Source organism: Carassius carassius, chromosome 3 (genome assembly GCF_963082965.1).
Source record: "Carassius carassius chromosome 3, fCarCar2.1, whole genome shotgun sequence".
Lineage (NCBI taxonomy): Eukaryota > Metazoa > Chordata > Actinopteri > Cypriniformes > Cyprinidae > Carassius > Carassius carassius.
The window spans coordinates 36,076,605-36,089,447 of record NC_081757.1 but is presented as its reverse complement, the minus strand read 5'-3'; the positions used below and the strand labels follow the sequence as shown (position 1 = coordinate 36,089,447).

Genomic DNA, 12,843 nt, shown 5'->3' with positions numbered 1-12,843 from the left:
GCTAAATTTAATAATTAAAACATATATATATATATATATATATATATATATATATATATATATACTGCATATTGCATATGTCCTTTTCAAATGTATATTTTTTATCTTCTACCTCAGGCACCTTGGGCACAGAACTCAGTACTTACCTCTGAAGCATGGCTTTGATGAATGGTTTGGTTCCCCCAACTGCCATTTTGGCCCCTACAATAACAGCGTTCGTCCCAATTTACCTGTCTTCAACAACTCTGAAATGATGGGAAGGTGAGGTGCAAATATGATGCATACATGGTGCTTGCTAAAAACACCTTTGAAACCACATAGCAACACTGTGAAATCATGGCCTTCAGATTTGAATGAGTAGGCTCCACTCAGATTTTCTTCATAAAGTGTACAAATCTTGTTCTGCTTCACATGAACGTTTCCTTTTGGCGACGTTTCATTTTTCCTCTTTTTATACCAGCTGCAGTGTACTATCTCATTTTCTGCCCATTTGTTCAGTCCATATGTGCATTCTGGGTCATTGGCTTTGGCGATAGGGCTGGTTTTGCACTTAGCAGTAGGTTTAATCAGCATGCCGTGTTTGTGCCTGGCCAGATAAACACACACACACTCACACCCAAGAGATGGCAGGTTGCGTTAGCAGTATGTTAGGACACCTGGAACAGCCGGAGCATAAGAGAGTTGCCTCTGCCGTTCCACGCCTCAGCACCTTCTCACAACGCGTGTGTCATCTGAGACACAATCTTGCAATTTACCTCTTCAAATTCACACCCTGGTTTTGCACTCGGTTTAGGAAGCTTGTCATTTGGAACAAGAACTCATATGGTGTTGAAATGAGTTTGTAGGGATGGTCTCATTAGATCAGCAGGAAGCAGAAAGTTTCGACAAACTGTGTATTTTGCAGGTATTACGAAGAGTTTGAGATTAATGTGAAAACAGGGGAATCCAACCTCACCCAAATCTATTTGAAGGTGAGTTTTCCTGTTCATTGGCTTGATTAATGTTGATTTGTGTGGATCAGCACTGCTGATGTTGTGCCTGATGTTGTTTTTGATCATCGTATCTGTCTCCAGGAAGGCTTGGACTTTATCTCTCAGCAAGCCATGGCCCAGCGGCCCTTCTTTCTCTACTGGGCTCCAGATGCGACCCACTCACCTGTCTACGCCTCAGGGCGATTCCTGGGAAAGAGCCAGAGGGGGCGGTATGTGAACATTGCTAAGTATCTCATCCATTGTAACTCATCTAGCATGTTTGTGATAATCAAATGAATGAAAACTCAAATAATGCTTGTTTATAGAAAAGTTGTGCTGTATCGTTTTTAGTAAGCCATGTATTTACTAAGCCACCTACCTGACAACCACCCAGAAAGGATTGATATACAGTATGTCACTAATCACTCAGAACAACCATTCTGTGGTTGTCAGAACTGGTAAACATGTAACATAGAACCATAATGGATAACAAAAAACTAAGAAGAAACAATATTGTTTCAATGAAAAACCATCAAATATGAATTGTCCCATAGGAGAATTAGGGAATGTCAATTTTCAAATCATTTGTTATTTTTCACTTCCAAAAAAGTTAGTAGTAAAATGGTAGTTTTAAGTAGTTTGTAATAAAATTACTTATTACACGGCTCTGTGGAATAGTTGATTCTGATTGGTCAGTCCCAACATTCAGAGGTATGTTATCCCTTGATAACAACCGGTAAAAGCTCATCCGTGTAACTGAAGTCAGCGCATTACTCTTGCTAGGAACAGCTTTTCTTGGGGGAAGCTTTGCGTTTGTTTAGCTAATAAAATAATAAAACTCGATTCGAACTCGATTGCTGTACAATTGCACCGTTTCCCTTAAATGTTCGTCTAGTTTGAACTTGATGCTTGATCGCAACTGCTGTCTTCACGGAAGCTTTGTGTTCAAATATTTCAACTCAAATCAATATTTCATGTCTAATTATTTACTTTTGTGGCAAATAGCCGTGTAATAAGCGGGATAATGTACATCCAGCCAGTTGTTATTGCAGAATAACCCCCTTCAAGGTGATACTGAAAGGTGATAAAGATCCTGATCTCCCTGTCGGGGGTTATTCTGCGATAACAACTGGCTGGATGTACATTATCCCTTACATGATATGTCCAGTAAGATTTATTACTATTTTTCACCATAAATAGTAAGGTTAATTACGTTAACCAAATAGCAGGTTTTTAATCATAAAAACACAGGTATTTTTTTTATTTATAATTTTTTCTTCTCTGAAGCATCTAGGACTTGGCAACATCTAATAAATGTCATGCAACCTCATCACAAACACACGAACATATTCAAGTGGAGTGATATAGTAAGACAATGTTTTATTGTGTAATTTCAGATCAATGTTGTTTTCGTCAATGATGATGATAACGAAATTATCAATTTCGGCGGTTGCGATTGGTCGGGTATTGGTAAACATAATGATCGCTCACCGCTGTCAACGTTTTTTGTGCCTTTGAATCATGTCGTCATGTCACTCCGCAAGTAGTCCAATAATTTGTCACGATTGAAGTTCAAAGTGTACGCGCACCGTTCTGAATGCGCACACACCCAACCATCTACTTACGTGAACAGCTTCAGTTGACTGACGAAGACCGTGAACACGGGTGATTCATATAAGCAAATCCAATATATTGTCTTTCATTTTTATATGCAGGTCTAGTAAAATTTGACCAATCAATTGATCACTTTTGTCATGATTCCATAACATTAATGTTAAACGATTCTGGGCTAACTTAGCAAAGTAACGCCATGTTGGTTATTGCTTACTTCTAGCTAGAAAGTTTAGCAGCTTCTACAAGGCTCGAAATTGCCAACATTTTTGTCACATATGCTCCTGAAATTTAATCTGTGTGACCTAAAAATATATATTGGGAGTAACGTTATATGCGCGGAGCATATGAGCATATCTGTCCACTAATGACTCGTCCGATTTGCGAACTAATGACTCCTTTGAACCGATTCACGTTAATGAATGCTTAAATCTGATCTGGGTCGAGTTTCCCGATAACAATGTATCTTAGCTCTGAAGAGCGCTCTCAACGTGCAAGGTTATAAACGCTCGCCGCAATTCCATGCGCTTTTCCCAAAATCTTTACTTGACATGAACGCGTTCTACGTGCTACTTAAGAGTCGCTGTCCATTTGCGAAATTCGTGCTGAAATATAACCTATGGAATCGTATTCTGAATGGTCAACCTAATAATCGTCTTCTGTTGTGAATTAGCAATCATAGAAGTCTATAATAAAGCACTGACAAAATGGCTGAACAAACACACAAGAAAAGATACCTTTCAAAAATATAGAGGCAAATAAAGATGTTGTTTTTAATAGATGTAAAGGACACCATAGAAATGAGGAAAAACAAAACATCTGGGAGGACAAGAAAGGCCCAATAAATGGCTAGTTTTCGTGCACGTTAGCAGCAAGTTATTGAAAGATTTTTTGGATTTAATCCCTATTTTGCCCAGTCTTTGAAGCATATTTCCCACATTACTCCTTTTATGATTTTTTTTTTGTTCACTCGTTTAATTTAGATGTGTATTTAAATTTTTGAATTTAATTTATAAATTTATTTAAACAAAAAACAAGTACAATATTTTTTATTAATTTATTATTATACTATATAAATTATGTCACTGTGTGCGTGTGGTGGGGGGGGGGGGGTAAGTGCACTGTATAGTTTCCTGCTTTTTTGTCCTTTGTCGATCACACCTATGAATCTAGCCGCCACGTTATTTCTAGGGTCGCGTATAAACGGCGTATTACGGTAATACCGTCAGAGAACTGATCTGAATGCAGTTCTCTTCCATCAAACGCTACTTTTTTTCCCCCAACACACAGTCCGTTGCTGTCTGATGCTGAATACCAAAATAAAAACCCTCTAATACTCATATTACAAAATAAGAACAAATAATATATGCTTGCTGCATCTCTACATTCGAAAAACTATAAAAATAAAAGTTATAGAATGCACAGACTGGTTCCACCTCAGACAGAAAGTACAGTGTCAGCTGCATGCTGCTGCATCTACTTTCAAAAATCTATAAAAAATAAAAGTTATAGATTGCACAGACGACATTCACCTCAGATTGAGAGTACACCTTGCCACAATGTCAGCTGCATCATTTCAGGACTGTCTGATGTGTAATTAAAAAATAAGAGCCTCCCAAATCTCATAATTATGCTGCTGCATCTCTACATTCAGAAATCTATAAAAAATAAAGTTATACATTGCACAGACTACTTTCACCTCAGATTGAGAGTACACTTTACCACAATGTCAGCTGCATCGTTTCAGGACTGTCTGATGTGGAATTACAAAATAAGAGCCACCCAAATATCATAAATGAGATGCTGCAGCTCTACATTCAAAAATCTTTAAAAATAAAAGTTATAGATTGCACAGACGACTTTCACCTCAGATTGAGAGTACACCTTGCCACAATGTCAGCTGCTTCATTTCAGGACTGTCTGATGTGTAATTACAAAATAAGAGCCTCCCAAATCTCATAATTATGCTGCTACATCTCTACTTTCAAAAATCTATAAAAATAAAAGTTATAGATTGCACAGACGACTTTTACCTCAGATTGAGAGTACACCTTGCCACAATGTCAGCTGCATCATTTCAGGACTGTCTGATGTGTAATTACAAAATAAGAGCCTCCCAAATCTCATAAACAAGATGCTGCATCTCTACTTTACTGAAACCATGCAGCTGACATTTTTGCAAGGGTTACTCTCAATCTGAGGTGAAAATAGTCTGTGCAATCTATAACTTTTATTTTTATAGATTTTTAAAAGTAGAGATGCAGCAGCTTGTTTATGAGATTTGGGAGGCTCTTATTTTGTAATTCCACATCAGACGGTCCTGAAACGATGCAGCTGACATTGTGGCAAGGTGTACTCTCAATCTGAGCTGAAAGTCGTCTGTGCAATCTATAACTTTTATTTTTATAGATTTTTGAAAGTAGAGATGCAGCAGCATAACTATGAGATTTGGGAGGCTCTTATTTTGTAATTCCACATCACACTGTCCTGAAACTATTCAGCTGACATTGTGGCAAGGATTACTCTCAATCTGAGGTGAAAGTGGCCTGTGCAATCTATAACTTTTTTTAATATACATTTTTGAAAGTAGAGATGCAGCAGATTATTTTTGAGATTTGGGAGGCTCTCATTTTGTAATTCCACATCAGACTGTCCTGAAACCATGCAGCTGACATTTCTGCAAGGGTTACTCTCAATCTGAGGTGAAAATGGTCTGTGCAATCTATAACTTTTATTTTTATAGATTTTTGAAAGTAGAGATGCAGCAGCTTGTTTATGAGATTTGGGAGGCTCTTATTTTGTAGTTCCACATCAGACTGTCCTGAAACCATGCAGCTGACATGTTTGCAAGGGTTACTCTCAATCTGAGGTGAAAGTGGTCTGTGCAATCTATAACTTTTATTTTTTATAGATTTTTGAAAGTAGAGATGCAGCAGCTTGTTTTTGAGATTTGGGAGGCTCTTATTTTGTAATTCCACATCAGACGGTCCTGAAACGATGCAGCTGAGATTGTGGCAAGGTGTACTCTCAATCTGAGGTGAAAGTGGTCTGTGCAATCTATAACTTTTATTTTTATAGATTTTTGAAAGTAGAGATGCAGCAGCTTGTTTATGAGATTTGGGAGGCTCTTATTTTGTAATTCCACATCAGACTGTCCTGAAACCATGCAGCTGACATTTTTGCAAGGGTTACTCTCAATCTGAGGTGAAAATCATCTGTGCAATCTATAACTTTTATTTTTTATAGATTTTTGAAAGTAGAGATGCAGCAGCTTGTTTTTGAGATTTGGGAGGCTCTTATTTTGTAATTCCACATCAGACGGTCCTGAAACGATGCAGCTGAGATTGTGGCAAGGTGTACTCTCAATCTGAGGTGAAAGTGGTCTGTGCAATCTATAACTTTTATTTTTATAGATTTTTGAAAGTGGAGATGCAGCACCTTATTTATGAGATTTGGGAGGCTCTTATTTTGTAATTCCACATCAAACGGTCCTGAACCGATGCAGCTGAGATTGTGGCAAGGTGTACTGGCAATCTGAGGTGAAAGTGGCCTGTGCAATCTATAACTTTTTTTTATATATATATTTTTGAAAGTAGAGATGCAGCAGATTATTTTTGAGATTAGGGAGGCCTTTATTTTGTAATTACGCATCAGACTGTCCTGAAACGATGCAGCTGATATTGTGGCAAGGTGTACTCTCAATCTGAGGTGAAAGTGGTCTGTGCAATCTATAATTTTTATTTTTATAGGTTTTTGAAAGTAGAGATGCAGCAGCTTGTTTATGAGATTTGGGAGGCTCTTATTTTGTAATTCCACATCAGACTGTCCTGAAACGATGCAGCTGACATTGTGGCAAGGGTTACTCTCAATCTGAGGTGAAAATCGTCTGTGCAATCTATAACTTTTATTTTTATAGATTTTTGAAAGTAGAGATGCAGCAGCTTGTTTTTGAGATTTGGGAGGCTCTTATTTTGTAATTCCACATCAGACGGTCCTGAAACGATGCAGCTGAGATTGTGGCAAGGTGTACTCTCAATCTGAGGTGAAAGTGGTCTGTGCAATCTATAACTTTTATTTTTATAGATTTTTGAAAGTAGAGATGCAGCACCTTATTTATGAGATTTGGGAGGCTCTTATTTTGTAATTCCACATCAAACAGTCCTGAAACGATGCAGCTGAGATTGTGGCAAGGTATACTGTCAATCTGAGGTGAAAGTGGCCTGTGCAATCTATAACTTTTTTTTAAATATATATTTTTGAAAGTAGAGATGCAGCAGATTATTTTTGAGATTAGGGAGGCTTTTATTTTGTAATTACGCATCAGACTGTCCTGAAACGATGCAGCTGACATTGTGGCAAGGTGTACTCTCAATCTGAGGTGAAAGTGGTCTGTGTAATCTATAATTTTTATTTTTATAGATTTTTGAAAGTAGAGATGCAGCAGCTTGTTTATGAGATTTGGGAGGCTCTTATTTTGTAATTCCACATCAGACTGTCCTGAAACTATCCAGCTGACATTGTGGCAAGGATTACTCTCAATCTCAGGTGAAAATAGTCTGTGCAATCTATAACTTTTATTTTCATAGATTTTTGAAAGTAGAGATGCAGCCGCTTGTTTATGAGATTTGGGAGGCTCTTATTTTGTAATTACACATCAGACTGTCCTAAAACGATCCAGCCGACATTGTGGCAAGGTGTACTCTCAGTCTGAGGTGAAAGTGGCCTGTGCAATCTATAACTTTTTTAAATATATATTTTTGAAAGTAGAGATGCAGCAGCTTGTTTATGAGATTTGGGAGGCTCTTATTTTGTAATTCCAGATCAGACTGTCCTGAAACCATGCAGCTGACATTTTTGCAAGGGTTACTCTCAATCTGAGGTGAAAATGGTCTGTGCAATCTATAACTTTTATTTTTATAGATTTTTGAAAGTAGAGATGCAGCAGCTTGTTTATGTGATTTGGGAGCTCTTATTTTGTAATTCCAAATCAGACGGTCCTGAAACGATGCAGCTGAGATTGTGGCAAGGTGTACTGTCAATCTGAGGTGAAAGTGGCCTGTGCAATCTATTACTTTTTTAAATATACATTTTTGAAAGTAGAGATGCAGCAGATTATTTTTGAGATTTGGGAGGCTTTTATTTTGTAATTACACATCAGACTGTCCTGAAACGATGCAGCTGACATTGAGGCAAGGTGTACTCTCAATCTGAGGTGAAAATGGTCTGTGCAATCTATAACTTTTATTTTTATAGATTTTTGAAAGTAGAGATGCAGCAGCTTGTTTATGTGATTTGGGAGCTCTTATTTTGTAATTCCAAATCAGACGGTCCTGAAACGATGCAGCTGAGATTGTGGCAAGGTGTACTGTCAATCTGAGGTGAAAGTGGCCTGTGCAATCTATTACTTTTTTAAATATACATTTTTGAAAGTAGAGATGCAGCAGATTATTTTTGAGATTTGGGAGGCTTTTATTTTGTAATTACACATCAGACTGTCCTGAAACGATGCAGCTGACATTGAGGCAAGGTGTACTCTCAATCTGAGGTGAAAGTGGTCTGTGCAATCTATAACTTTTAATTTTATAGATTTTTGAAAGTAGAGATGCATCAGCTTGTTTATGAGATTTGGGAGGCTCTTATTTTGTAATTCCACATCAGACTGTCCTGAAACGATGCTTTTATTTTTATAGATTTTTGAAAGTAGATGCAGCAGCATGAAGCTGACACTGTACTTTCTGTCTGAGGTGGAACCTGTCTGTGCAATCTTTTATTTTTTATAGTTTTTCGAATGTAGAGATGCAGCAAGCATATATTATTGAGATGCAGCAAGCATATATTATTGTTCTTATTTTTATTTTGGTATTCAACATCAGATAGTAATGGACTGTGTGTTGGGGGGGGGGAAGTAGCGCTCGCTGGAAGAGAACTGTGTTCAGATCAGTTCTCTGACGGTATTACCGTAATACGCAGTTTATACGCGACCCTAGAAATAACGTGGTGGCTAGATTGACCGTGCTTTTCTACTTGGCGGCTGGCTTGACCGCAGTGCTGCCGCTATGCCGCGCACCAGATTCCACACAACAACACACCTGCGGCTAATCACTCGCCACACATCTTTGAAGGACCATGGCGGCGACGCCAATAAACAGGCTTGGTGGTCGGAAACGACAAGATGATTTATGGACATACTTTCAGTTTAAATCATCAGAAAAAAAATGGATTGCATAGTATTGGGAGACGACGGTAAATGTGGCCACAAACTAGGTGGGAAGAATACCACCAACCTCAAGCGGCACCTGAAGGCTCATCAAGCTGATATTTTTTCGAAGGTAAGTTAACTAACAAGTCACGCTTTAAACATATCATATTCAATTTTACTCGACAATCGGCTTGTGACACATTTCATGGTAAGCTTAAGGTTTTACATATATCTACTGGCGCAAATTTGCTGCTAACTTCAGGCTAATATTAACCGAGCGGCAACCTCCCGCTCTCTCTAGTGAAGCCAATAAGGAAGTGACTAAAACTGCAATTCATCGACTGGCCACTTGAGGCTGGCTGCAAAAGAGAGTCAATCCCATAGACTCCCCATGTTAAAATGCCCAACTTTACAGCAGAAAAAAACATGTTTTCAGCCTGGTGCAAAAAATTATTTTGGTCTATATAGCTAATTTTGCCCTTCATGACAACTGTGAAAGGGGTGATTTTTTTATAACTCATCCGTTTAAATTATATTAAGCCTTAAAGTTCTGCATAATTAAGGGCGTGGCCACTTGAGTGACATGTGAATTGCCACTGCTGTCCCAGCCGTTGCGCTAGGTGGGCGTGGCTTCAGCAACCAGCTCCCGCCCTTTTGCCCATTTTCGATTGTCTGGGAGAGTCGCGCGGTAGGAAGATTTTGGCCGGGTAGGAAGTGTAGATCGTCATTATGTTAAACCATATTTGATTTCAGTGACAGTCTAAAATGTGGAGGGAAAATTTGCATTTCAGACCGGTTGCTGTTCCCCTTGTTTCCCAAATCGAAAAGCTTCTTGAACAAAGCGTCAAAGAAAATACCTTTTTGTTTTCTAAACGTAATGTGTTGAAACATGATGATCTGCGTAATATATATACTATTATTACTTTTACTACTGTAATATACAGTATTCACACATACACATTTAATTGTTTTATATTCACATGACATGACTTTTACAGATGTACTTTGTATAGAGAGTAATTGTCTTTGTTTTCTCCTCATCCAGATCCCAGTGACCAGAACTCCTAAACAGAAATCTGGTTGTCCAAATAACGACGGGGCACAGACATCTATCGAAACAGCCTTCGCCGCAGGATCCAAATACAAGTCATACTCTGTGGAACAACATGTCAAAGAACAAGCGCTCGCTCTTTGGATTGGACGCACTGGTCTACCTGCTTGCACATTCGAGGATGAAGATTTCATCCACATGATGGAGACCTTTGATAAAAGGATGACCATACCCAAAAGAACAAAAATAAACAAACTTAGTTGACAAGATTTATGATGACGAAAAACTAAAGTACAAAGAGCGGCTTGCCAGAGCACGTAAAATAACAATTGGGCTGGACATATGGACCAAAAAAGGACTTACAGCTTTATTTCTGGCAATTAGTGCATGTTTTTTTTGCACTGTGGTCAACAAAGCACAGCACATATTGTTGAGACTTGATCAGATCGCACACCCACACACGGCAGAGTGTATAAAACATTGTATTGACCGATGCATAGAGGACTGGGGAATACCACAACACAAAATTCTAACAGTCATAACTGACAATGGAAGCAACATGATTACAGCATTCAAGTCTAATGAACCAGATGAGCCCACTAGCTCCGACTCCGAGGATGAATCCATCGAGACGAGTGACCCTGAAGATTCTGAGGTGGCTGTTAGAGAACGCCAGAGGTAAATTACTTCAGTTTGCTGTTAATTTTCAGTATGTTAGTCATTCTTGAGTTATGCTTGTATGTTATAGTCACTTTTTTTTTTAGCAATTGTTCATGGCAATTTTATTGAATGTCCTTAAAACTATTTATTTTTCTCTGTATTTTTGTCTCTTCTAGGTTTGGAGCCATAGATATGAGTAGGACCCCCTGCGTTGTACACACTCTACAACTTGTGGTGAACATGATCCAGAAAGACACTAGTGTCAACCGACTGATGAGCAAAGTTAGAGGTCTTGTTAAGCTCTTCCGCAAGTCATCTGTGGCAACTGAGCGACTGCTGCAGATGTGTCAATTAACCCTGATCAAAGACTGCCCTAGTAGATGGTCCAGCACATATCAGATGATATCACGGCTTCTCCAAATCAAATACTCAGTAGTTCAGGTTGCGGATGGGATGAGCTAGGACTATTTACTGTCAAGTGAGTGGCATAAGCTGTCCGCTCTCAGAGATTTACTCATCCCCTTCGCTGAGCATACCCAGTTGCTCCAGAGTGACACACAGTCATTATCCCTTGTGGTGCCTGCCCTTCTGGACCTGCAGGGTCACCTGTCTGAGTTCCCCCATGCCCAGGGATCTAGCTTTAAGGACCTCGCTTCCCTGGCAATTAAGATGAAGGCAAACATGGACAAGAGGTTCAGCTGCTTTCTTGATCACACTTACTCCAAGTTTTCACCTCTCGCTGCTGCTGCATGCTTCCTTGACCCGACAGTTGCACCTGAAGCACTCCTTGAAAATGATGACGAGCAAATAGAGGCACTTCTGAGAAGATCGGAAGATTATCTTGCTCAATTGGTGCCACCAGTTGTACGGGAGGAGGAGGCTGAAGATGAGGAGCCAGCGGAGGGAGAAGAATCCAAAGAAGAGCAGCCTCATAACAAGCGGCCCAGATTCAGATTCGGCCCAGATTCAAGAAATTCAAGGAGCAGTTGTCACAGCCTACAAACCAAGAGACTGCCCTAGAATTTTGGGCTGCACAGGGAGATTATGTTTATCCGAGCCTAAAACCTATTGCCTTAGACCTTCTGGCCATGCCAGCATCTCAAGCATTTGCTGAGAGAGTCTTTAGCATTACAGGTGACCTCAGTCGTGGCCGTCGTAATAGAGCAAGAGTCATTTCAGAAAGAAGTGCTTTCCTGAAACATAATCGAGGTCAGTAGGCTAATTTAACGAGCATTTAATTTAAAAAAATTTTTTTTTACAGATTACTGTGATACTCTGTTTGGGCTTGCTGTGAGACTGCACTAGAGGTAGGGCCCTCCTCTAATTCATTGTGTTAAACCAACGTTGTTTTTATTTATTTAGTAAATTAGTTTGCTTTCTTTAAAGACCAAATAAAGTGTTTACAGTATTCAGGGATTGTCTTATTCATTTTTATGTTCAACACACTTCAAGTGTCATGTTTGTTTCATACTTTAAATTCAAGCATGCATTCCTAAGAACCTATGCTCAATGCACCTCAGTATTTATTTATTTTATTATTTTGTTTCAGCATGTTTGCAACTTTGCAGTTTGAACAAGTTAAAGATAGACAGGGTTGTATGATGTTTGTGTTTACAAATAATATGCATCTTGTTGTTGCACTGGCAGACAAGTTGAAGCACAAGTTGTAGAGCATAAGTATGTGTTCCTCAATAGCTTATATTTTGGGCACATTGTTCATTGCACTTTAGCAATTTCTCAAATTGCCAAAGTAAGAATGTTTTTATTCCTGGCTTTTTTGGAGTAAAACAGTGATTCCACTGTTACCACTTTATCTGTGTGTAATGTTTTAGTAGCTCAAAGTTTTTTGCTGTTTAAACTTTAAACCATTCCTTTATTACCGTGATTACTGGTGAAAATAGGCAATGTGCTGAAATTTTAGAAGAGCATCAATTCTTGGAAAAAATATAAGTTGAAAACTTGAAATATGTGGATAAAAGGTTTCTGCCCAATGCGACCATGAAGTACTTACTTCATAAAATCAGTCAAACTAACATCCTCTTCTGTAATAACCTTTAGAAAATTGATGGGTATTAAACTGTAAAAATTGGTGTCCTTAAGTGGAGATTTTTGTCTGCATGAGTGCATGAGGTGAGAAAATAAGAATTTTTAGGAAACTCTTTAAATGTATATAGTAATTGAAATATAGTGTATTTTGCATGTTTATTTTCCACTAATCTGATAAAAACACATTATGAAAAGCCCAAACTCCAGTGCATGAAATAACCGTGTTTTTACTTTAAAAAAGGCAAAACGTATTTTCTAAAATCAGCCATAACTTCGCGGCCATAACATCATTATCATTTTGGTCA

The 12,843-nt window shown here is 38.5% G+C and overlaps 2 protein-coding genes across 2 annotated transcripts in view; both read left to right on the top strand.

The window, feature by feature from the left end:
• galns (galactosamine (N-acetyl)-6-sulfatase) overlaps positions 1-12,843 on the top strand; it is a 41,780-nt gene that overhangs the window by 4,038 nt on the left and 24,899 nt on the right. The window contains exons 5-7 of the mRNA XM_059537004.1: positions 118-261; positions 905-971; positions 1,074-1,201. Coding sequence (XP_059392987.1) covers positions 118-261; positions 905-971; positions 1,074-1,201 — 339 coding nt within the window. The remainder of the gene's footprint in view (positions 1-117; positions 262-904; positions 972-1,073; positions 1,202-12,843) is intronic.
• Positions 9,880-11,248, top strand: LOC132125784 (zinc finger BED domain-containing protein 4-like). Its single transcript, XM_059537013.1, has 2 exons — positions 9,880-10,510; positions 10,669-11,248. The coding sequence occupies exons 1-2, from the start codon at positions 10,392-10,394 to the stop codon at positions 10,952-10,954; spliced, it is 405 nt and encodes a 134-aa protein (XP_059392996.1). The 5' UTR covers positions 9,880-10,391; the 3' UTR covers positions 10,955-11,248.

Bases quoted from the DNA above. Each gene is read 5' to 3' on its own strand.
- LOC132125784 (XM_059537013.1), top strand. From the start codon at position 10,392: ATGATTACAGCATTCAAGTCTAATGAACCAGATGAGCCCACTAGCTCC. The intron at 10,511-10,668 runs GTAAATTACTTC...TGTCTCTTCTAG, and splicing joins GCTGTTAGAGAACGCCAGAG to GTTTGGAGCCATAGATATGA.